Source organism: Pleurodeles waltl, chromosome 9 (assembly GCF_031143425.1).
Source record: "Pleurodeles waltl isolate 20211129_DDA chromosome 9, aPleWal1.hap1.20221129, whole genome shotgun sequence".
Classification (NCBI taxonomy): domain Eukaryota; kingdom Metazoa; phylum Chordata; class Amphibia; order Caudata; family Salamandridae; genus Pleurodeles; species Pleurodeles waltl.
In genome coordinates this window covers 345,340,294-345,365,283 of record NC_090448.1, presented here as the reverse complement: position 1 = coordinate 345,365,283, position 24,990 = coordinate 345,340,294, and the positions used below count along the sequence as shown (strand labels likewise).

The 24,990-nt window shown below is 45.1% G+C and overlaps 1 protein-coding gene across 1 annotated transcript in view; it reads left to right on the top strand.

Annotated features, from left to right (window-relative positions):
• PLEKHG2 (pleckstrin homology and RhoGEF domain containing G2) overlaps positions 1 to 24,990 on the top strand; it is a 361,757-nt gene that overhangs the window by 237,353 nt on the left and 99,414 nt on the right. The window contains exons 6-8 of the mRNA XM_069207509.1: positions 3,026 to 3,072; positions 4,150 to 4,300; positions 6,077 to 6,208. Of these exons, the coding sequence (XP_069063610.1) occupies positions 3,026 to 3,072; positions 4,150 to 4,300; positions 6,077 to 6,208 (330 nt within the window). The remainder of the gene's footprint in view (positions 1 to 3,025; positions 3,073 to 4,149; positions 4,301 to 6,076; positions 6,209 to 24,990) is intronic.

The following is a 24,990-nucleotide window of genomic DNA, read 5'->3' as shown; positions in this document are numbered from 1 at the left end:
CGACAAGACACGAGGCTGAATATTGGGGCGTATGAGAGTGAACACCAGGAATGTGGGGTATGGAAGACAGGAGGATGCGTGGTCGAAAATAGAGGTCATGCCCAGATATTCCACAAGTTTTAGTTGTTAACTTACAGGCCCCACTAATGTCAACTAAATAGCAGACAAAGTGGTAGGGGGACCAACAGTGAAGATGATTACATCATCAGTAAATGCCACAAAGTTGATCTGTGCTTCCTTACATCTATCAGGACCTATCAGATTGTTCCTTTTTACTCACTCCATTTGTGTCTCTGTACGTAAACCAAGGATTGAAGGCGACAGGAGCCACTCCTATCAAGACCCCATTTGGGTGTGGAGAGTTCTGGCCGAATGCACACAGCATCTGTCGCAACTTATATAGGACTTCACCATTTCTGTGCATGGTGAAGGAAAATTGAAGTTTTCCAGAATAATCCTTAAGAATACCCAACTCCTGTTCTCCTTTCTACCTATTCTCATCTTTTCCTCATATGCCCTCTCGCTGCTCTTCTCCCCAGGTTATTTCCGAGACTCATACTCTTCCACAATACACTTTATTTTGGAAAATATTAAATCTTGTAAACATTTTGCATAAAACACAGGCAACAAATTAGTTAACATTACTCAGCCCAACACCAACCCCAGCCAAGTGGTCAGAAATCTCAGAGTAAAATTTGGGCAATCATCTGTACTTTAAGCACCAAATCAATGCATTATCCGCATCGTGCTTTGGCAAAAAAAAAAAAAAAAAGTTTAAAAAGCTGATAGAGTTATTTCCGCGGTTAGCCAATAAAATCATGGTGCACAAACACAATTTATCCAGACTAGATTATTCTAATTCTTTATATTTGGGTGTTATGCTTATTCTGATTTAAAAAAAACTCCAGCTGCTACAGAATGACGCAGTAGGACTTTAGCTCAATCTTCCAATAACACTGAGACCCACATTATGACATTGGTGGTATAAACCGCCTACCGCCGCGGTGACCGCCGCCAAACGACCGTCGCCGCAGCTACCACCTGTCCACCAGATTATGACCACAGCGGGACTTCCGCCACAAGAAGGGTGGAAATCCGGCCGTGGCCATACTGCGGATGGTGGTAAGGTGGCCCTGCTACCACCAGCCCCGCCACCAGTAGACTGCCGCCAGCCGTATCATGACATATGATACGGCCTGGTGGTGCTCTGCTGGCGGGCGCTGCTGGCGGTAGCAGCGCCCCGTCCCGTTCCCTGATGGGAGACCACCTGGATGTAGGTAAGTTGGGCTTCCGACAGGGGAGGGTTTGGGGGGTGTTGTGTGATTGTGTGTGGGGTTGTGTGCATGAATGTGTGAGTGTGTGTGTGAATGTGTCTGTATGTGTAGTGCTGTTTGCGTGGGTGGAATTGCTAACGCCACAAAAACCATGGCGGTAGGCTGGCTCAAAATGCCGCCAGCTATACTATAGCGGCCGCCGGGCTGGAGATTGTTATCTCCGGCCCGGCAGTTGCTACCGCCATGGCGGTAGGAATGGTAAATTGGAGGGTTGGCTGCAGCCAATCCACCAATGTCATAATGTGGCGGTATGTACCGACAGCCTGTTGGCGGTACTACCGCCACATTATCACCTACCACTGGGGTCATAATGACCCCCGGAAGTAATTTACCCCAGAGTCGGAGAGCTGCGCTGGCTACGGATTGAAACACGAATAATGTTTAAAATTTTATCTCACATTCATAGAGCCATTCACAAATCTGGACCCTTTAGTTCGCAGAACGTTTTCACTATCCGCTTGCCTCTCAGCTCTTTGAGATTACTACAGTTTTACCTCTTACAACCCCCTACATTTCGGTTGACCACATGAGAAGGTTGTTCTGCAACAGTGCTAGAACTAATCTATGGAATCCGATCCAGTGACACTCCAAACCACCCCAAACCAATTAAAATGCTTACAAGATTTTAAACATGGCTTTTCTCAGCCTCTTAAATAAGTTAAGTTCTGCTTCATTTGCTCGTTTTCTGAGGTTAGCTAGCAACTATAAACTCATTTTCTGAGCGTTGGTCATGCCTTGTAAAAAAAATGTACGTTACTTTCACATTACATTGCAATAATTTCAGCAGCATAATTAAATGCTACTATCCCAAAATGTACAAATGGAACTACAACCAATGCTAAATGAAATTTCGCTACTGGACTTTTCACTTTGTGCAATATTCGTTTGGTGTGTCTGTGTGTTGAGAGGTGCAGTTCATTCCTCGTGTTGGGCGATTGACTTCTGTAGAGCACTGGTCCCAGAGCTCTAAGAGTATGCCTCAACACGATAGCGGAAAAAACCTTGTCCTGATGTACTGTGGGTTTCGAAGAAGGTAATGATCTTCATTGTAGAAACTTAGATTGTGATATATCCTCTGCCTGACATTCTCTTTGTGTTACTGGACCACCTGCTCTCCCTCTTCCAGTTTGACTTCAGGGTGAATTTAAAGAAGGAGATGCAAAGTCTTTTTTACCCTTTAGCAAACTTCACAAAGCTCGAGAGCTCTATGGAAAATTTTGGAACTTGTCAAAGTTTAAGAAATGTTACCTTTGTCATGTAAGTGACAAGCATGACTGTTGCTGACAGTGTCACAAAAGCTAAACGTGCAGAGAAAAGGTTGGCACATGGGTTCCATATTGACTGCTTTCGATTAGAGAGAAAATGATTCCTCAAAGCAGTGCAAATATTCTTCCCATGCACAGAAATACTTTTCTTGGGTGACCTTGAACTAGTAAACCGCACAAATTTCACAAATGCCAAAACTAGAAGTTTCATAAAACTTTACAAGTGAACAAAATAATTGATCAACCCAAGCCTTGATCCGCTGTAAATGTTATCCTTAAATTAAGACAGGGGAGACTCAGTCGGAGACTTTTACATCATCCTCCCTCCCTTCTTTCCTTTCTTTTCCTTCTTCCATCACTCTTTCACCTCAGAGTAACTGCCCTCCCCTTCATGTTCTATTTTTTTGTCTTTTCTTTCTTTTTCAGAGTGAAGAATTTGATATCTACACCTTGTACTGTATGAACTACCCCAAGTAAGTACTAATTATTTTTCTCTGGTGTCACTTCGGGGAATTGATGCAGTTCGTGAATTCACTTCTAGGGCTCTATCGCTTCTTCATCCCCATTGGAGGCCTGACTCCCCTGCATACTCACATCAGGTCCTCCAGTTCCTGCATGGTCATTCCTCACTGCCGCTACTTCAGTACCTCTACACTTTTTTCATATTCTTCATTGATCCTGCAGGGTCTGGGATTCCTGTGGGTTTTTGCAAGTCAGATGGTTCCTGCATGTTAACATGAGGTTCTGCAGATCCTGCATGCTTAATGCAGGCCCCATGCAGGAATTCCGCATCATGAATACTCTGTGCATGGCCTACTGGTTCTTAAGGCTCACTTACGTTTCTGGAGTTCCTCATTGTTTGCTGCTGATTCTCTTTCTTTCTTTCTTTCTTTCTTTCTTTCTTTCTTTCTTTCTTTCTTTCTTTCTTTCTTTCTTTCTTTCTTTCTTTCTTTCTTTCTTTCTTCCTTCCACCCTTGCTTCCTCCTCTTCTTTCTCCCTCCCTTGATTGCTCCCCCCACCTTTCTTCCTTACTCCCTTGTTTACAGACTTCCTTCTTTCCTGCCTACCTTTCACCCCTTTCATTCTCTATTCTTCCTACTGTCCTTGACCATCCTGTCTTCCTTCCACGATACCACCCTCACTCCGTTCCTATCTTCTCACCTCTCCTCCTTCTTTATTTCACTTCCTATTTTCTTCTTGCCTCTTTTCAATACTTGTCCACACCATTCTTTTTCCATCCTGCTTTTCCTTCATTAATTCTTCTCCCCTCGCTCCCATTTATCATCCATCCACCCAACACTGCCTCCATCAATCTTACCCTTCCTTGCTTCCGTCATTCTCTTCTTCCTTCCTTCCTCCAACTGACAACTTGTTTTCATCTGACCTTTCTGTCCTCCTCCTGCTCTTTCATCCTTTTTATGACCCTTCCTTCTTTTTTCCCCGATCTCTACCTCTCTACCTCCTGCCATTCTTTACTCCCTCTTTTCCTTCATCTCTATTGTTCTGTGATCTCACTGATCTAACAAATGTCTACGCTCTGTCCCTTCCAGCTCTGTGTCCGTCCTGCGGGAGTGCATGAAGAGCGAACCCTTGGCCAAGTTCTTCCGGGAGAGACAGGCAATGTTAGCTCACTCACTGCCCTTGGAGTCCTACCTTCTGAAGCCTGTGCAGCGGATTCTCAAGTACCATCTCCTGCTGCAGGTATGTAGTGGCCAACTTGGTTAGTCATTCCCAGTTCCAGCTGGTGCCTGAAGTCTGGAGCCGAGGTCACCAAGCCTCGCCACTTAAGCCTTCAAGAGTTGTTCACAAACAAGTGCCTTTTATAGTTTGGTTTCAGGATTTGGTTTGTTTTTCCTGCAGCTTGTCCGTTTTCTGTTGATCTTCCCTTTACTTTATTTTTACTTTTCATTTTTGTGATTTTCTTTTTATTTCACTGTAGCTTTGTTTCTTCGCGCTCCTGGTGGTCACCTCCAATTATCTCAGTTGCAGAGATAGCTGTAATCCCCTTAGAGGAGTTTCCCATCGCACAATCTTGGCATGCCTGTTGCAAAATACTTTTTTTTCTTCTAAAGCCAATTCAGTGTTCTCAAAAATGTCTATATGGTCACCTCTCCTTCACTCCGCTGGCCTTCTGACCTGTCATATCATGTCTCTTATTTTCACCTGTCACTTGCCTTTCTTAAAAAGAACCTGAGTCGTACCCCTGAACCACTCTTTGCTTTTACTAGCTGGATTTGCTCCACACATATGGTTGTATATCAGAATATTGTTATTAAAAATACCAACTGATAGAAATACTGCCTCCCAAGTACTGATAGAAATATATCACTCCACTGGATGTATATTTTCTATTCTAAACTCTAAAGGTGCAATAGTTTTGTTAGTGATATTTAGGGCACAATATTTCTTTCATACAATATCTTGGCTATGATATTCTGGTATCATACCGTGGTGCTATCTTTACAAAGACAGATACATTTGATTCCCCAAACAAGCTCCTATGGTTTAAGTAAAGCATTCATCTCTAATAATACTATTCAATGACATGTTATTAACCATATTCCTTCAATAGCTCCCCTAAAAAACATATGCCACCCTCCGCCTGTGACGCTCTTACTATTGTAACAGACTGAGTTCCAGAAAATTTGGGAAATTCATCAGATCACAAATTACTATAAACTCAGTTTTTTTGGGCTTTGGCCGAATCAGTCTGCAAAGACTTGCCTAAACTGTGCTGTCCCCTTGTGCTAGAGCTGCTGCAGCATGCCCAGTAGGGCCTCCTGTTGGGAGAGGTTGGAACTGCAAGCGCTCCTTCAGTTCACAATACTAGGACATTCCTTGAGGTCCTCATGTTGTTTGAAGGCATTCTCTAATCCACAGCCATGGCTCCTACTCCATCGCATAGAGCGGCCCATGGCAATTGGACTACCGACATTATGAGTTCCTTCACAGCCAGAGCTCCTACTACAGCCCCTACGGTGGCAAAAGAATCTTGAAGTATACACACAGTGTGGGCTCGTTCACAGCTTGCACTCCTACATCATTCATTACCTTGGCCAAAAGTCTTGGATTTTGTGCACAAGTAACTCTTTTACAATCAGTGTAATCTAATCCATTCCCTAGAGCACCCCTTGACTAGAGTCTTGTCCTAAGCACTCTTGTGCTCCTTCCTAGCTAACACTTCTACAGCAGTGCTTGATGTGAGAGGCTTGAACTGCACACGCTATGCCTTCCTCGGGAGCACACCTTTATCATACACTGTAGCACCTGCTATTGGTTAGGATCTGTTACTGCAGCCCCTCTGGACTCAGTGCACACTATACATAGTCGGAGCCCCTGCAAAGCACTCAACATTAAGAGACAAATGAGGGAGCCGTGTTTTAATGGCATATAGTTTTATGCAATTTTGAGGTTTTTTTGGAAATATGTCCTAAACGTTTTGCCTTTTTCAGTAATTAACCTTTTTGCCTTCTGCAGGAATTAGCAAAGCACTTTGATAAAAGCGCAGAAGGGTATGAGGCGGTGGAGGAAGCCATTATCACCATGACGGCCGTGGCCTGGTACATCAACGACATGAAGCGGAAGCAGGAGCACGCCGTCAGACTGCAGGTGCGCAACAGAGCACGGTGGTGACCTTACAGAATAAGGGGCTGCATAGACCAGAGGTTATTGTGTGGAACTATCACTGTCATCAAAGCCCTACTTAGTGCCAACATAACTAAGCACTGCACAGACCCTTCATAACTGGGCACCAAGCACTACACATCACTATCAGGACTAAACACCACACAGACACGTTATAGCTAGTCACCATGCATTGAAAAGAACTACCATAACTGAGCACCACACAGGACCATTATGACCAAACCCTGCTCAGTAGCATAACAACTAGGCACTGCAGAAATCCATCATAACTGGGCACCGACCATAGCACATCAGTGTTTGAATTACTCACGGATCCATTATAACTAAGTACCAGTCACTTCACAGAACTGTCATTACAAAATACTACACAAAAAACACAATGCTTTCTGAGACTCGCACTGTTGTCTTGTTTGTTGGAACTTTACGATTTGCGGGCTTGTCTTTAATAAAGTCCTGCTGTTTGGTTCCTTCGCTTCGTTCCCTTCCCATGCACTGTCAGTGTATCTGTGTTTGTGGCCGTGTTTAACTTTTCCCTGGGCGGACAGAAGAGAGCAGGCCTTGCTAGGAAGTTACAATCAAGCAAAGTATCAAGAATGTGTCAAGCAACGAAGGAAACTCCCTCTGAAGTCAGGAAAAGTTGTATTGCCTCAGACTGGAGAGAGAAAGCACGCACTGTAAGAACCTGTAGAAATGGAACGGATAGCTGAGGGAAAACATACAGGGATAGAGATGGAACACTGGGGCGGTGTTGGGAGCTAGTCAGGCTGCTGGGTTGTTGTGTGATTGTCTGGAGACTGCCGGGAGAAAGATGCAACACCTGAACTGTATAGCACTGAGAGGTCACTGGTGCGAGACTTCAAATTGCTAAGTGGGATATGACAGTATTGTGATGCTACAGCACTGAGGGGCCTCTGCTGTGGAAAGAACACACTGGTGGGTCACTACAGCGCCCGCTGTGACACTACCGAGGGAGGTACGCATTGAAGGACTGTCTGTACAGGGCCGGATACAGGCCTGGTGAGAGAGGTGACGAGGAAGATGTAGATGCCTTGTCGTTTACACTCACACCGCCATTCCTGCTTACAAGACACACACACACATTCACACAAACACACATGCACATATACACCAATATACAAACACATAAATTCACACAAACACACATGCACATCTACACTAATGAACATACATACAAACACACAGATTCACACAAATACACATCCTTAGACTTTATACACTCACACACACCCGCACATTCACACCATTAGGCCTGAGGTACACAAACACAAAAAAGTGTCCCAGACAGGCACATTCATTTTCAGAGACATACGACAGATATGCACCCCTTTTATGTTTACAGTTGGCACATCATACCAGTCACAGCAATCACACAAACCCCTGTTAGATACACCACCCGTAGTCAGATATTTGTACACTTAATATGCACTAGCACCAACGATGCAATGCACACTCATTGAACATCCTTTAAAACAAAGCTCTTCTATCCATCCTTCATATAAACCCACACACTCACACACACACTAGCTATGCGGCCTAGATTCAAACAATGCTATTCATCCCCTTACAATAACATGGTCAGCTCTTCTTGAAACGCTCCCAGTGTTGCTACTTTATTATCTGGCAGAGTAGCAAAGGAGAAGAACTCATCACCTTCCTCCCTTTTCTACTATATATATATATATATATATATATATATATATATATATTATTATTTTAAGAAATATATGGAGAACAGTTGTTTTAAATGCACATTTATACCTATTCATTTATAGTTCCTTTTTTTGTATAAGATCATTTTGGAGTGGCATTGGTCAAATACCCTATTTTTAGAATGTCTTATTTTAAATGCTCCTTGTGTTGCAAAACTGTGCATAGTGTGTTTTCCAAATGAACAACTTTTCACATTTTCAGCATACATTTGTAAGAGTTTGGAAGAACATACCACTCTTCTAGCACTTGGCAAATGGTTGATTAAACATAAAGTATTTTGATAAAAACAGTAATTTCTAAATGTGTCAAATGCTAACTATTTCCAATCTTTTTCAATATCTTTTTTTGAGACATCAACAGACTCCCCAGATGGTTATTTACTTGATTTCGTTTCTATTTACAGCTTTCTATACCCACACTACAGTACTCCTCGTGTTTGCACATAATCCTTGAGGCTTGGGTGGACCTTTCTGGGCTCAAATATTCAGTTCAGGAATGCTCTATCAAGTAATCCTGACTACAATACTACATATAATGCTGCCTCCACCTTATACCTGACGTGAGTGTCTTTAGCCACATCTCGTAGCCAGCCCACTCACAGTTGGTTGAGGGTTATTCTTGGACAGCTTGATGCCTCACTCTACCTTCAAAATCAGTTAACCCATCCTGACTGCTGTCACTAACAGGTGGAGAGGCTGCTTTACAAAGCCCCTACTTTTTCACAATCCCTGCTGAATCATGTAGCTTTTTCTGCCTCTCTCTCTTGTCCTGTATCAAAGTCTGATGATGAAAAAGAAGGTCTGGTCCAAAAAATGAGCATTGGTGACCACTACCTACAATGACCAGCACAACTTAGGCTCCACAGCCACTCATCCTGCTCAAGTCTCTATATCACTGTACCCAGGATGTATTGATCCAGCCCACAGCCCTACTTAGCAACAGCTTGTGGTTATGGAACTTAACCATAGATTAAACCTTTAACCTCAGCTATTTTTAATAAGAGAAGATATTCTGTTTCTTACCACTTCCAGTTTTGGCAGAGAGGTGGGCTGATACAGGGATGTAAGTGTTATATTTACCTTCCGCCAACAAGCTGCAGGGAGGAACTGTATTTCTATACAGAGGTCCCAAACACCAGGACCGGATTGCTCTTTTTTAGACCATGACAACAAAAAAGTGCCAAGATGGTCACTGTCAGAAGAGGAATGACAACAGTTATAAAACAATGCAATGCAAAACATTTAGCTGCTGCAAGCGTCTATGAAAAAGTTAAGAAACTATAGACCTGATTTAGATATTAGCAAACAGGTTACTCCATCACAACGGTGACGGATATCACATCTGCCGAAATCTAAATCCCATTATGTCCTATCTGTCGCCGTTGTGATGGAGTAATCCATCCATCATTATCTAAACCAGGCCCTATATCTTCTAATGGTGCCAGCCTAGATATGTAAAAGATGCAGAACATCATCGCAGGGTGTAGTTAGTTATTTCTAAGCTTAAATGTAGTGCAGTCTGGTGAGGTGCCACCTTTTTTAATGTAAAAAAATGCTGCACTATTGGTTCTGTGGCTTACTGTGGAACAAGCCTGCCAGTACATGCACCACAATGAATACATTGTAGTTGACAATTATTAGGGAACTAAGGTGTCAAAGTCCTTTGCCACTTCAGAACTCAGGGCAATCAAAGCTGCCCTGTCATTCCTTATGCTTTGAGAATCGGGTTTAAAGTGTAGACAGATGTGGAATAAGTGAATCCTGGAAAGTGGTGCAGAACTCGAAAGGGAGATGTTTGGGACCTGGGATTTTCCATTCTCGAGAGCCTGTGCTAGACTTTCATCTGATGTACCCTAAAGTATATTTTAAGTAAACCGCCTTGTGCTTGATATCCTGTAGTGTTTCCTTCTGTGTAACAGATTGTATGAATTGAGGTTGCTAATTTCGACCTACCAAAGCATTACATCCACTTCGTTGCCAATCACTAGATCATCAAAATAAGTATATACTTACTAATCCGATTGCCCAATCTATTTATGAGCTTTACTATCCAATGTGATGTAGGGAATGTGATATTTATGTCATGCAATAAAATCCTTTTGATATTATTGTGGTATATTACAATTCAATTCAAATCAATTCAATTCAATAGCCTTATTTCAGCAATTCATGCCATAAAAGCAGGATTACAATAAATACATTCAATCTAATTAACATTATAAAAACATTCTGTAAAACCAATACAATTTCTTCCCTGTAGGAGAGCCGAAGCATTGCAGCATACATATTAATTGAAATATTTCCACATCCTAAAAGTCCCAGCAGTACGTAGTAGAATGATTAAAAGCTACTGTGTATATACAGTTCATTACAGAAAGCTGTTATCAGTTTAATTCCAGGAAAATAACAGCCAATTCACGGGGAGGACACTACATTACCAGAGGAGCTGACGAGGGCACTGACGCAGGAGGGGTCTCCTCAGCACCAATATTATACAGCATCGCCATGAGGGCCAGAAGGAGGACTCAACCTATCTCTTCCCCCTGCAAAGCTCCATAAGGCTCTGCGAAGACACCTCCATACAGCCGACCAGAGGAATAGGGGGAGGCTGTTCGAAGTCCCAGTGAGACACTAGCACCAGGCTCTAACTCGCCTCACAATGTCCTGCCTTGTCTCACCTTTTATTTTGCTCCCAGCACCAAGTGTCCTCCTCTTCTCTGCCTTCACCGGGGGTGACTGATGACTGCACCAACAGGCCGCCGCAACAAAGGTCCAGAGCTAGGATATTTAGAGAAACCACAGCCGACAAAGTCATTGAGTATATTTGAGGGGCCTTGACACGAACTGCTGCAGGCGGTACAGTCCCTCGAGTGAGGGCACCCACCATAGTACGATTGAAAGAGTTCAGCGACATTCGCCCCCCCATTATGCAATGTCCTCAGTAGGACTTAGTGAAAAGGTGAAGAACCCTCTGACGGTGCAGTCTGGGCAAAGGAGGTAACCAAAGGAGGGAAACCCCCAGGGACCGGAGACTTTGTGCAGACAGCGACATCTACCCCCCCCAAAACCTACCTTCTCATGGGAGATACTGAAAGTGAGATGTATTAGGTGGTCCTGTGGGCCCTGTAATGCTAAACCAACAGAGCAGCTGTTCCAAATTATAACAGAAGACACTGACCCCCTCCCGCTTGATGGCATTACCTCAGACAGGTTCGGACCACAGATCACGCCAGTATCGCTACTGGGGGTGACCATGTAGCAGGACAATAGGGTCAGTTCCCAATCCCCTCCCCTCTACATTACACCACCCCTTCTTCAATAATGAAACACAAGAAATAGCCAGAGGAGTGGAGTCTAGGACTCAAGCCTGCAGTCCGAACCCAAGTATCCGGTCCTGGAGATGCCCGGCAGCAAGCCAGCAAGTAAATCCTCTGGCAGGCTGACAAGACAACATCTCTTTTCCGAAGCCCTCCAACATTTGCAACCCACAACCTCTGCCACAGGACCGCAATCAGTGGCCATGTCCCACACCATGACTTGCCCAGAGCAGGAAGCAACTATGGAACGCATACTTCAGGAGGTCACAGCTGTGGGCCGCAGACTTGAAAGAATGGACTCTGCTATATCCTTGCTGGCAGCGGAGACGAAATCCATGCGCACAGACATCGTGGGCTTCCAGTCTCGCGTATCGGGTCTAAAGCAACGAGTGACATCTGTGGAAGACCATATTAACACCACACAGGACAGAGACCAGGAACTTCTGTGCCTATGCAGCAAGCTTGTAGATTTGGAAGACAGGAGTTACAGAGACAACATCTGCTTTTTCGGATTTCCAGAACAAATGTAAGTAACAGACACCCAAGCCTTTCTGTGGAATGTCCTCCCAACACTAACTAACTTAACCTTCCATCCACCATTGGAGTTTCAGAGGGTGCACCGACTGGGCGCAAAGCGGCAGGATGGAGCATCCAGACCCCGTCCGATTATTGCTTGTCTTCTATGTCACGGGCAAGCCTGCCAACTCCGCTTAGCGGCCCGGCCCCACAGACCATTTCGAGCAGAGGGATTTGAGATCCGCATAACAGTGGACTTTTCAAAGGAGACCAACGATTGTCGAAAAGCATTCCTGTCGCTCAGACCTCAGCTGTACCAATTGGATGTGAAATATGGTCTGATTGATCCGGCGAGAATGTGGATCACTAAAAACGGCATGTTCAAGGGCTTTAACGAACCAGAGGACCTGTGGCTTTTTCTGGATAACCTACTGCCCCAGTTAATGGATACAACTCCCCCAGTCCAGCTTCATGAACTGTCCACTGACACTCAGAGTGCAACGCCCCCTCCAACCACCTTGGAGGGAAAGAACCTCCATGAAACAGATTACCACCCCAGAGGCAGCGACTTGGAGAGACTCTCACATGACAACAAAGGCCAAGTGCTGCAGGCAGTGGCTTTCCATACCCAGATGTCAGAAAGGGACAAGGAATCTGGCCCGAGGTGCAGTGCTAGATAGGACTGGACCCATCGATTTTTGTAGCAACCATGACAGGGCTATTCTGACTGACGTGGTAACAGATCATGGGCTGGTGGACTACTGGAGGCTCACACACCCAACCAACAGGGAATACACATTCCTGTCGTCTGTACATGGAGCCCAGTCACGTTTGGATTACTTCCTTGTGTCGCACAGTGTAGTGGCCCAAATCCAGGACCCTTGAATACTGGAATGTGGCCTTTCGGACCACTCCCTGGTCCTCCTGTCCATCAACATGGGTCTTGCCTCCCCCGGTGTCCAACCCTGGCACCTCGCTGTTCACTGCTACCGTTCCCCCCAGGTCAAAGCTCAACTGCAGGCCCATATGTCTGCCTACATGCGCGACAACACAGGCAGTGTCACCTCTCAGAGGGTTATCTGGGCAGCTGCTAAGGCGACTCTCTGCAGACAAATGATGCACGATGTGGCACTGGCAAATAGTGATAGAAGAGCCCATAAGAAGGTCCTAGAGGACGACATAGGATATCTCACACAGCAATACACAACCCATCCATCTCTCCATAAATGCCAGCGCCTAGAGCGTGCTCGAATGGCCCTCAATGAGTTAAATATGTCTCAGGCCGAATATGCGTTACAACGCCTGCAAGGGCAGCACTACGAGCAAGGAGAGAAGGCTGGCCGACTTCTGGCGGCACAACTCCACCAGAGAGTGGCTGCCTTGGCCATTCCGGCTATCACGTCCTCCAGCAGGCAGAGCCTTAACCTCCAGCAGGAAATTGTCAACGGATTTGCGGCTATCTACCAACATCTATACACCCCGGAAACAGTGGCCAGTCCCGCCTAAGAAGATGCCTTCCTAAACAGCACTAGCCTCCCGCCTCTCGGCTGAGGGCCAAGCCTTTCTGGATGGAGAGATAACTAGGATTGAAATAACACAAGCCATCTCCAGCCTCCCTTATCATAAATTGCTAGGCGAGGATGGTTTTCCCAGCGGAATTTTATAAGTGGGGCAGAGAAGAGGCGGTTGACGCCATAAATGAGTCCCTTAGAGAGGCATGTCATGAGGGCTCACTGGGCACAATATCTAATAGAGCAATGATAGCAGTCATACCAAAACCAGGGTGAAACCCGCTACTCCCCCTACTCTGTGGCAGTTATAGACCCATCTCTCTCCTGAACGGAGATATCAAGATTCTGTCCAGTGTCTTGGCAGACCGCTTGTGTAAAGTTATCCCGTCGTTAATCCATCACACCCAAGAGGGTTTTGTACCAGGACATACCTCTAGGAATCACATGTGCACCCCTTCCCCATTCCTTGTGGGTAGCCAGAAACCTGCTGAACGAAGCCCTGGCTTTGTCCCTTGAATGCAAAAAAGCGTTCAATCGCATTGAATGGGACTATCTGTTTGCGGCTCTGCAAAAATTTGGACTGGGCGACCAATTCATTGCCAAAGTCCGCCTGCTCTACGATTGCCCCACAGTGCAAGTCAACCTCGGGGGCTTTACATCTTAACCCTTCCCAATTCGTAGAGGGGTGAGACAGGGCTACCCCCTCTCGCCACTTATATTTCTATTGGCAATGGAGCTGCTTGAGGCCACTATCCGTCAGTCTACGTTGCTTCCAGGCATACCTCTGAAGGGGGGGTCTCTGCAATTTATTTATATACTGATGACATCTACTCACCCTAGCAAACTTGGGACGTTCCCTGACAGCCTTACTAGAGATCATTGAGGGTTTTGTGACCCTACCCGGTTACCGGGTGAACTGGGACAAGAGCAAAGAGCTGCCCCTCTCACTATTAACAACAAGGGCTGCGATACATGGATTCCCGTTCCGATGGACCCCTAAGCACCTCAAATATCTGTGGATACTTGTTAACCGGGTACTAGAACATATGGTGGCAGATAACATGGACTCTCTCATTGCTCGCAAGAAAATGGACTTTGAGAAGTGGTTTCACTTGGGCCTCTCCATGTGGGGTAGAGCACAGGCGGTGAGAATGGTCACGCTACCACGCTTTACATATGTGTTGGGAATTCTACCCCTTCAGGTGCTTCTTTTGACTCTGAGACCAAAAGACGGAGCGATCAGAGCCTTCGTGTGGGGTTCCACGTGTCCCAGATTAGCATTAGCGAATCTTATGGCACATCTCTCTTATGGTGGTCTGGGGCTTCCTTCAGTGGAATATTACGCCCTTGCCCTCCACCTGTCTCAATTGGCATACATGCTTCCCCGATTACCGGATCCTCCACAATGGGTGAGCACAGAAAGGCTGCTACTCTCACACTGAGTGGACTGTACTGCATCTGCCCTCCTCAAACCGGCCCAGTCAACCTGATCCTAAAGGCGATGCATGCAGCCTGATGCAAGGTGCGCCACCTCCTCGCAATACACCCCTTTTTACACACTCTCAGGCCCCTCTTTTGGGCAATGACGGTCTATGTATAGGGGGAGACACCCTCAGCTGGCTACAATGGAGAGTGGCTGTCATTGACAGCGTGGACCAGATTATTGAAGAAGGGGTACTCAACCCGTTTGGGAACCTACGGAGGAATACGGTCTCCACCCTCGACAGTAGTGGTGTTATCTACAAACTAAGCACTGCCTTCAACAGAGTATGGGAGCCACCCTTTGGGTTGCCCAGACCTCGCACGTAGTTGCCTATCTTATGACATGGGGTCATCATAAAGGTGCAACGGCAGGTCTATATGAGGTAATTACGTGTCATGTATACTTGCAACCCCTCCATGAAACACTATGCTCTAAATGGCAGACTCACCTACAGAAGAATTATGACATGGAAGACTGGTCAGAAGTAATAGATGCCCTAGACAGGGGCACCCGAGAAGCCTGGCTGAAGTTCTGTCTCTTCAAAATAATCCATAACTGGAATTGGACCCCGGGGAAATTACACAGAGCAGGACTCCTACCACACGCGGACTGCTGGCGCTGTTCGGAGACCCGATGTGACTTGCCTCACGTCCTATGTGAATGTTCATCGGTCCAGCCCTCGTGGGAAGTGGTAGGCTCCACTCTCTGTGCCTCCTTACCGCTCCAGTCGCCACTCTCCCCCTCTCTCATACTCCTACATGAAGTGGGACCTCTCCCTGCTCTGTCACGACCGCAACAGAGGCTGCTCCACACAGCGCTGGCGACAGCAAAGATAGTCATCCTCCGCCACTGGAGGTCGACTGTACCCCTACTCCGGAACAGTGGATAGCGGCAATGGTCCGGATAGCCTCATATGAACGTGTCATTTATAACTTGCAGGATTAGGGAGCCCTATTTAATCAGACATGGACTCCCTTCCTCACAGGGGCACCATAGACCGATCACTACCTGCTATTCATCACTGCTGTCATGGCTGTGACCTCAGCACTCCCCCTCCACCAGGTCCCCCCTTCCTTCTCCCAGCTCCCCTTCCACCTCCACCCACCCCCCCTTTCACATCCTAAGCCCCCTACATCCCTCAAAAACAGATTGGACGTTGGGTGCCCATTGGCCCTGGGCCATTGTACTTACCCTTCCCCCCCCACCTCCCCCTATCTATAGTTGTCACTCTTCAAATTATGCCTCTTCTCTCTGTGATCTCTTACCTGGAACTTAATCTTTTCACCTACAACCTTCCTTGCGTAGTCAACCCCTTCACCACCCAGCCCCTCCCCCCAAACTACCCCATAACAGCATAATGGCCTATTGAACCCTGCCCTACACTTCCCATGTAATGTAATGCAATGCTAGGCTTTAGCTTCATCTCACTCGCCATCATCTGTACTCACAGTACACTACCCTTCTTTAGGCCGCTCCCCTCAAATGGGTACTCTAATCCATCGTCAATACCTTTCATAACCCCGTTGCCCCCTCCCCCCTTTTCTTCCCTCCCCTCCATCCACACCAAGTGCCCCCCACCAACTCCGATGCGTGCCACCTACAAACAAGAAACAATGATTTGATGGCACATCCCGACGAATATCATTACTCCCCACACTCTCTGCATTCTTTTCTGCCTCAACTGGGCCATAATGCGCCCACCTACAGTACTCTCCCACCAAGGCTCACAACCCTCAGCATTTGGCCCGACAGACAGATAGCCCAGCCCACGCGCTATCTATCAGTCCACAGACACACTGCCCGGTTGTGATAAGTTGGAAAATCCACCAGGACTCTCCGGAACACTCTGGCATGATAAAATCTATGTTGTTACCCAACAGCAGAGATGCACACTTCCCTCAATGCTAAGTTATTATAGCTCTGTCCACCACCCCCCACTTTCTTGAAGGTCCTACCTGACCTCCACCCCTTCCTCCCCTGTCTCTTTCTTTTACCTTCCTATCTCCCGCCTCTCCCCTATATATGTTAACATATACCTGTATTTGCAGAAATTTGATCCTGTTTTGTAATGCCCTATCCGTCTATCTGTTCAGCTTTTGCCTGGAATTCCTGAAAGACAGTATGGAGAATCTTTCACAAAAAGAACAATTTTTAGTAAATTTCTTCCTTTACAAATACATTACAGACAGAAAACACATTGCTTCTGTCTGTATTTATCTTTAAAAATCAATAAAATCAGTAAAAATGGAAAACTAGGAGCCTTAAGTAATATCCCTCTCCAGCCTCTCTTTGATGCACATATCCCCAAAAAGTAACCAAAAGCTCCGATCTAACAGCATATAATCAATGCGCCAAAATGAAACAAGTTGTTGTAAGTATTGGCCCCGATTCTATCAGATTTAGGGGGTTATTACAACCCGGCGGTCGGCGTTTATGTGGCGGTAAGTACCACCAACAGGCTGGCGGTACTTACCGCCATATTATGACATTGGGGGGTTGGCTGAAGCCAACCCGCCAATGTACCTCTCCGACCACCACGGCGGTAACAGCCGCCGGGCTGGAGATATCCATCTCCAGCCCGGCAGCTGCCATTGTACTGCCTGTGGGATTATGACCCCGCCTACTGCCATGGTTTCTGTGGCATTCGTAACGTCAAGAAAACCATGGCGGTAGGCCATATCAGTGACAGGGAACTCCTTCCCTGTCACTGATAGGGGTCTCCCCTGCCCTCTCTAGCTACCCCCCACCCCTCCACCTCTCCAGGCCACCCCCACACCCCCTACATTCACGCCCCCTTTCACACACATGCATACACACACCCATTCCCACATGCTTACACGCATGCATACATCCATTCACACACATCCGCACACACTTTCAAACATGCACGCAGACAAGCATTCACATAACACAACATACATGCACTCACACCTACACATACATGCACACACGCATTCATCACACAACACCCACCCACATCCAGGCACACACATTCACACACACCCTCACACAACACCCCCCACCACCCTCCCTTGCCACAGACCCAACTTACCTGGATCCAGGGGGTCCTCTGGCAGGAGGCGGGGCAGGGGCGCTGCTACCTCCAGCAGCGCCCGCCAGCAGAACATTGCCAGGCTGTACTATTGGTCATAATATGGCTGGCGGTGGTCTACTGGCATGGCACTGCTGGTGGTAGCAGCACCACCTTACTGCCATCCGCCGGCATGGTCACAGCTGGATTTCCGTCCTTCTTGTGGCAAAAATCTGGCTATGGTCATAATATGGCGGGCGGCTGGTAGCCGCAGCAACGGCCTTTTGGCGCCCATCGCCGCGGTGGTAGCCGGTCTTTACTGATGATGTTGAAATGAGGACCTTAGTCTTCCCATTAACTGTCTAAGCCTGGTATATTATATATATTAATGCAAACATTCCTAACTAAATCTGTGCCTTTAAAGTGAAGAGTTCCTTCTCCGCTATTTATAGTATTTTTTTTTTGCCTATCTTTTCTGGTTTTAAATTCATTTGTGAGTTATATACCTCACTTTTTACACACTGGTGTTTTGTTTGTATGCTGATAAATTAATGAATAGCCACTATGATTCATATTTTGATGAAATCCAGTGTCATTCTCAGGAGGGTATTGAAGACAGCGTGTGACTTTGGCACTATATATTTTGTAGACGTTCAGCAGGCAGATTTTGGGAGTTTTCACTGCATTTCTGTTGTTAGTGGCTGAGTAATTAACAAAGCTTTCCTTAAGGTTGCCTAATAACCTTTGCTGATGTTAGGTCTAGGCATGCATCACTATCGAAGAGCTCTTTTGCTAAAATTAATAATTTATGCTTTTAATTCAAGATGTAGTATTGGCTGTGGTTCCCGTGCTTTCCTGAATGTTTGCATGCAGTAATATCCAGGGTCAGAAATGGGTATTGATCACTTTCAACTGAATTTAGCATGTTCCACAGATGCTTTCATGTGAATAGATAGTTCAAATCCATTGATGTGAGCACGGTGTAAACCCAGCCCATATGTTTTACCTAAACTCCAAGAGTATATTAATCCTCGAGCCTTTCTTTTCAAAGTAAAGTGTTATAATCACCACCTAGAAACACATTGCCTAACCATTCTGATTCCTGGATATGTCTCTCAGTGTTATTCCACTAACTGTGGTCGCTCTGGGTAAATGGGACACATTTGTGAAGGTCAAAGTCTTGATCTTGGAAATTTTAGTGATCCTCCTTCCTGCCTTCTTTCTTTTTATAGCATTTGCTGTGAATGAGAACGACAGGAACATAACTCTTTTAAGTTATCAGACTACAAAGCAGAGCAGACCCATCTTAATTCGCACTTGAGTGATTTTTTCGCCTCCAAATGACTCACATAATAAAGGCTATATACACATACTCTTTAATGCTAGTCTGGAATGTCTGCACCTTATTTGTATAGTTGAACCCCATTGCATTCCTGGATATGTATTTTCAGAGACATCAGATAACATTTATTGACCTGCCTCTGCATTCTTATCTGCCAGTTACCCTGGGGAGGGTTGAAATCCTTTGTGGTAATTGACATGCATATCACCTATACAACGTTGACTGTAATCCTCTGCTTGAAAAATATAGAGAAATGTAGATCACTGCATTAAAGCTGAAAGAGAAGTACATTTTATGCCAAAAATATTTAAAAAGGAAAACATCAGCATGACTGACTGCATAAGAGCGGCTTTTGTGTGGTGAGTGTATCCAGTTCAGAGAGGAGGTTCCTCTGGAATTTACTGATATGGGTAAAGTATGTTGGAATTTGTCTTGACTAGGGGATTGTCCGCCACTGAGCTGCGATGAGCAGTAACTGTAAACATCAGCAGATAGTCCAATCATGCATCATCCAGGTAGCATTGTTTAGTGTGTGATAATAGCCAGATTTCTCTTGGCATTCTCCATCTCCTTCAAAGCAGAAGACTCGGTATATTAAGATAGGTTGAATGCCTTTTGTAAGATATTAGTCTTGTTTCTATGAGTTAATGAACATCATTTACAATTGGTAATTCTGTCTCTGATGTTCAGGCACATAATATCTGGTCGTGTGCAGGCATTTCTGTCGGAGAGTGCAGTTACTTTCGCAAGGTCTTGAGTTATGTTGACCTGATGACTATTCATTATACTCTTCTTCTTTTGCCTTAGCTGCATCAAATATTTATATAGTTTGAGTGTGCTTTAGGAAGAACGTGCTAATCCCCATGTTGTTGACACTGGTATATCCTCTCATTTTAAGAACCACCATACAGGTACCATGTATATTAAAGCAGTATTTTCTAGAAGTTTGAACGCTTTTGGAAGGAAATTTAGAAATTTGCAAATGTTCTCATTTCCTGCCCAATGGACAGACTATACAATCGGACATTATTTATTGTATTTTACAAATATTTCTTAGTATTTCTGAGTTGGAGTGTCTAGTATTTTAACTCTAGTTTGTTCTGGCTATTGTAGTTTTCTTTCATTACCTCCCTCTTACAGTCCATTAACTAAAAGTCTGTATTGAGTCTTTTGCTGGTAGAGGATGCAAAGGGTTTCGAGGCTCTGACTACCAATTAGGATGTTGTCCAAAATCAAATCATCTGTTTGTGGTTTTGGAGAATTTGAGCCATTTGAAGTCGGGGAAAAATGTCTTAGCAGAGGGTTTGTCATTGATCTACCTTTATTGAAAATGCTTCTACAGCCCTGATTGCAGCATTTTTTATCAAGCATCATTAGATGATGAGAGGTTACATGCATTTCCCACCTACACTAGGTGTATTTGGGGAGCGAAGTCGTACCTATTACCAGCATCAATTAACCACTGCACCAACTGAGGGGAAAAATACCACGGTCACCTCCACCCCTGTGTAAAAGAGAGAGAGTGAGTGAGACATCACTGGGCGAGTCTTACCTCTGTGCACATAATCTCCTGACCCGTGTACCTAATCATAGTCTTCTCATGTATGAAACTCCTAATAGGAAAAGAGAGAACATACATTGAGGCCAGTTACGATTATTTGAGCTTGGTTGTTAAATTACTCTGTGCCTCCAAGGTTCGGGCAGTTGTCGGCCCCAGAGAGTGCCAGGAAGTCTGGAGCACCTTCAGCTGACACGTGCACAACCCCAGCAGCCTTGTTGGAAGAATAGGTAAAGCACAACACAGGGCAACAATGACAGTTCAGCAACGAAGTATCAACAAAGTGAACGAAACAGAGAAGAGGACAACTAGGTCGGATGGAGAAAGGTAGTAGGCGCCTGGCACTAAAATAAAACTGTCCCACATTAGTAAATCAAATTGCTAAAAACGTGTCCCACATTTGCGAATTGGGTAGTTTTGAGTTTACAAAGACTTGCTGTATACGTGTTTTACAAAATATGGGAGAATGCATACATTTGTACTTGCTACAGGCAATGTTTGGGATAACATCAGGGACACCAAAATTAAAAAAAAAGACCACCACACCATAAAACAGACCCACAAACAGCCAAAAAACATACCACATATTGATAGACTATCCCTTCTGACCCTGTCAGTTTGCCCTATGGACCGGGCTGACCCTGAAGGGGATGGAAAGCAAACGTTAGGAGAACTTTAACAGTGAATGAACTCTCGCCGACAAGGAGCACTTGCAATACAAAAAGGTGCGAGGTTACTTCTTTGTTCTAAATAACTCTATTTAAAATAACCCATAAATGCTAACCTGGCTGCTCCTGTTGCCGACTGGTCAGCTACTCGTCTCTGACCTGGCCCTTCCTCCAGTTCTGCCTCCATGGCCTCCACAGGTAAGGTTTCCACCAGGAGCGGCTTGTGGTACTTTTCTAGGGGTGGGGCAGTGCGCAGGGACAGGGGGAGGAATTAATTTTTTTTAAAATAAACTTACCTGCATGATGCCGCCACTGACGCCACCTCTGCGCCACTCCTCTGCTGCAGGCACAGACTCCCAGCCTGACCTGCGGCCAATCCTGATGCTGCTCAGAGCAGCATTGGGATTGGCTGGGAGCACCCAGCCAGGGCATTCCCAGGCAGACTGGGAGCCTGTGCAGGCTCTCTCCAGCCCGGCAACATAGTGCCGGGGTGGAGAGAGCACAGTGCACATGTGTGGTTGACTGGCCCGAGACGGCTGTGCACTCCCCCTCAGTGCTTGTCATCCTCAATTCTTCACCCCTTTTACTATAAACATGAATGTAGTTTATTATCGTTTTGTAGTAAAAGATTTGCAGCTGCTGGTGGTGGTGGGGGGGATGGGAGGAGCCAACGCTCCTCCACCCTAGTGGAGGGGCTGTGCCTGGTTTCCACCTTCTCCATACTGTCCATTCTAATCTTCACCTCACTGCCTCCTTCTGTTGTTTCCCGTGTTTCAGTTGGCACAAAGGCTTGCACTACATAGACAGGTAGATATTTAAATTTGGTACATTATTGATGGCACTATTAGAAGATACAACTTCAAAGCAGAAGTTCTTGGGGTACCTTGAGGACCATGTGTGATGTACTTCTTAAGCCCTTTTTGTTTGGCTTTGGGAGATTAGCTGCACCTTTGTTACTCCCTAAAGGTAGAAGTCAGTAAATGTAGTTTTCGTTACCTGGGTCACAATATCAAACACTACTTCAGTAGACATGTTTAGGCCAGCTCCTCTAATGTGAGAAGAAGGTAGAGTTGGAAAGCACTGGACGTATCTTTTGATGTTCAGCTGGTGGGTGACAGTTTCATGTTCGTACAGTGATGGTTTTCTGTTCATGGCTAGCAGTCTTTCACTTTTCCACAGAAGGGCCGTGCCACAATAATGATTATCTTTCAAACCACAAGAGCGTTGCAATAATGTATCTCCTTTCCTACAATGTATCTTAATAGACAGGTAAAGTGGTCATCTCCCACAGGCCACAGACCGCGGATACTCTTCTCTAGAGTGGCATTTTGAGGAAGGGTGCTGTATTTTCATAGTTGTGACACTTCGGGGACAGGATAATGGCATTACAGTGTTTTAAAAGTCCTTCAGTAAGATTAGCTTTGGTGGGCTCTGTTAAGACCTGTTAACTCGGAGCTCAAGCCTGCCTAGCAGTCGTTTGTGAGCTTAGCCCCGTTGTCATTCAGCTGGGTTCAGTGCTTGATTTGTAAATAACAAGGTGCCGGTGCCCAAAGCCCTCCTCTCAAACACGCGGCAGCTGCAATTAAATGTGTGAACATGGAATACTGAGACAGCCCAATCCTGAAGCCATCTCGGTCCTCTTCAATCAATAGAAAGCCACTCCTTCCCCTTCAGCTCACTCTAGCGGCTTTTTACTTTCTCCCTTTGGGGCGCTTTTTCGTTTTTCCCTTCCTCCGTCTTTCCCATATGTGTCTTTTGCTCGCAGCAAATGCCTGAAGCAGAAGAATAAGCCCCGGCCCTCAAAAATAAGGTGTTCAGCACCGGAAACAACAAGTACAAATTAAGCAAAGGTTGGGTGTCAAGGTATAAGATGAGCTTCTTTCAATGCTTTTTGTTCACACCTGAAGTGCCTGTAAAGAATGCTCTTGCCTTAACCTGTAAGCACAGTACACAGCCAGGCGCTAACATTTACATTATTCTCTGAAGCTCGAGACATATGTTTTATTACTGCACTTTTAAATAAGATACATTTGATTTAAATATAAGATGCACACAAATGTACAAATAGTGAAGAAAAAAAAATCAATAATAGCATGTCTTACACTATTTTAGGAATACCGTATATCTTTGGTATCATACATATATGAAAATCAAGATTTTTATGTTCTGATTTTAAGAAGGGTATGCTGTGTACTTGAAGCTACAGACAGATATTACCAGCACACATAAACACACAATACCAGACAAGCAAATAATAACAATTATTATATCAAAGCTGTGTGTACATGCATGATACACATGCTGTATGGCAGAAATACATTCAAACTCAAAACATCTCGTCCTCTTAAAACATAATATCATACGGTGTATTTACGAAATTGAGATATAGATGATATACAATATTATTTGATATATATTATGTTTGAGGATAATGCGGGCAAATTCGGATTGCAGTCATCTGTGGACAGCCTTCTTTTAGGAGCACAGAGTTTGTGATTAATGATTGTCTGTTGCTGCATTCATTACTGAAGGGGGCAACAAACGAAATTATCTTTTAGGGTTTGTCTAAGAAATTATATTACAAGCATTCTTGTGTGATTTTTAGTTTGCTGCTCGACCTTGCCCGCAGGCAAAAGGGTCTCAATTGGATTTTTGGGTCCAGTATTCTGCCACCATCAGTTCAAGTTTCACTTCCAGCTGTCCTATAACCAGCCTGGGCTCAGAAGTACCAGGCATCATCTGCTGACGCATGGACAACCTGCAGACTGGATGTAGAAACTAACAGTTGCTACTATCACATATTGTTCCTCAATAACCCAGCCATGATGACAGGGTATCCCAATGAAATGAAAAAATGATTTTGGCATTTTGTTTTTGCAGGGTTTAGAATTTGTGTCACAAGCGCGTAACATCCATGTCTGAAAGAAGAAAATCTGTAGCTTCCGTATTGCATATTTTTATTGCAATATTTGGGGCGCTCTAATAGTTTGTACAGAAGCTTCCAGACCAAGTCATGTACAGTCAATGCATGTACCTCCTACAACCGCAGTATTTCTTTTCTAGAACTGTCAGTTTTTGTTTGTGGCTCCTCGTAGGGGATATTGAAGGACTATAAAATGTCCGCTGTTGTAATGTTCTGCACATTGTAACACAAGCTTAGATTTCTTTGGCGAGATTCTTGAATAAACCTTTCTCTATTTCTGTGCTGTGGCCGCCCTCCCCCCAGTAAGTGGCTTATTACAACCATAATTATAGCTCTGGGAAGCAAATTATCATCATTCAGGGCAGTGGGTAGGAACTCTTGAAATCTGAGGTGTGGGAACTTGTCGGACAACTCTCAGTAGATGTCCTGCCAGCAATAATAGAGCCACGCTGTGTTGGTGGGTGTGTGAGACAAGCGCTTTCTAAACATTAGGGGAAATGGCTTTTTCCCGCAGTAATAAGTCCCTGACAGACTGGGTAGTAAAAAAAGTTGCAACTCACTTTCCGCCTGTAAAAACGAGCATTGTGACTTTTAAGACTGGCTAATATTTTAATAACTGCAAATGAGCGGCGCTGTTTATTTAATACGATATATATACGCTACACCA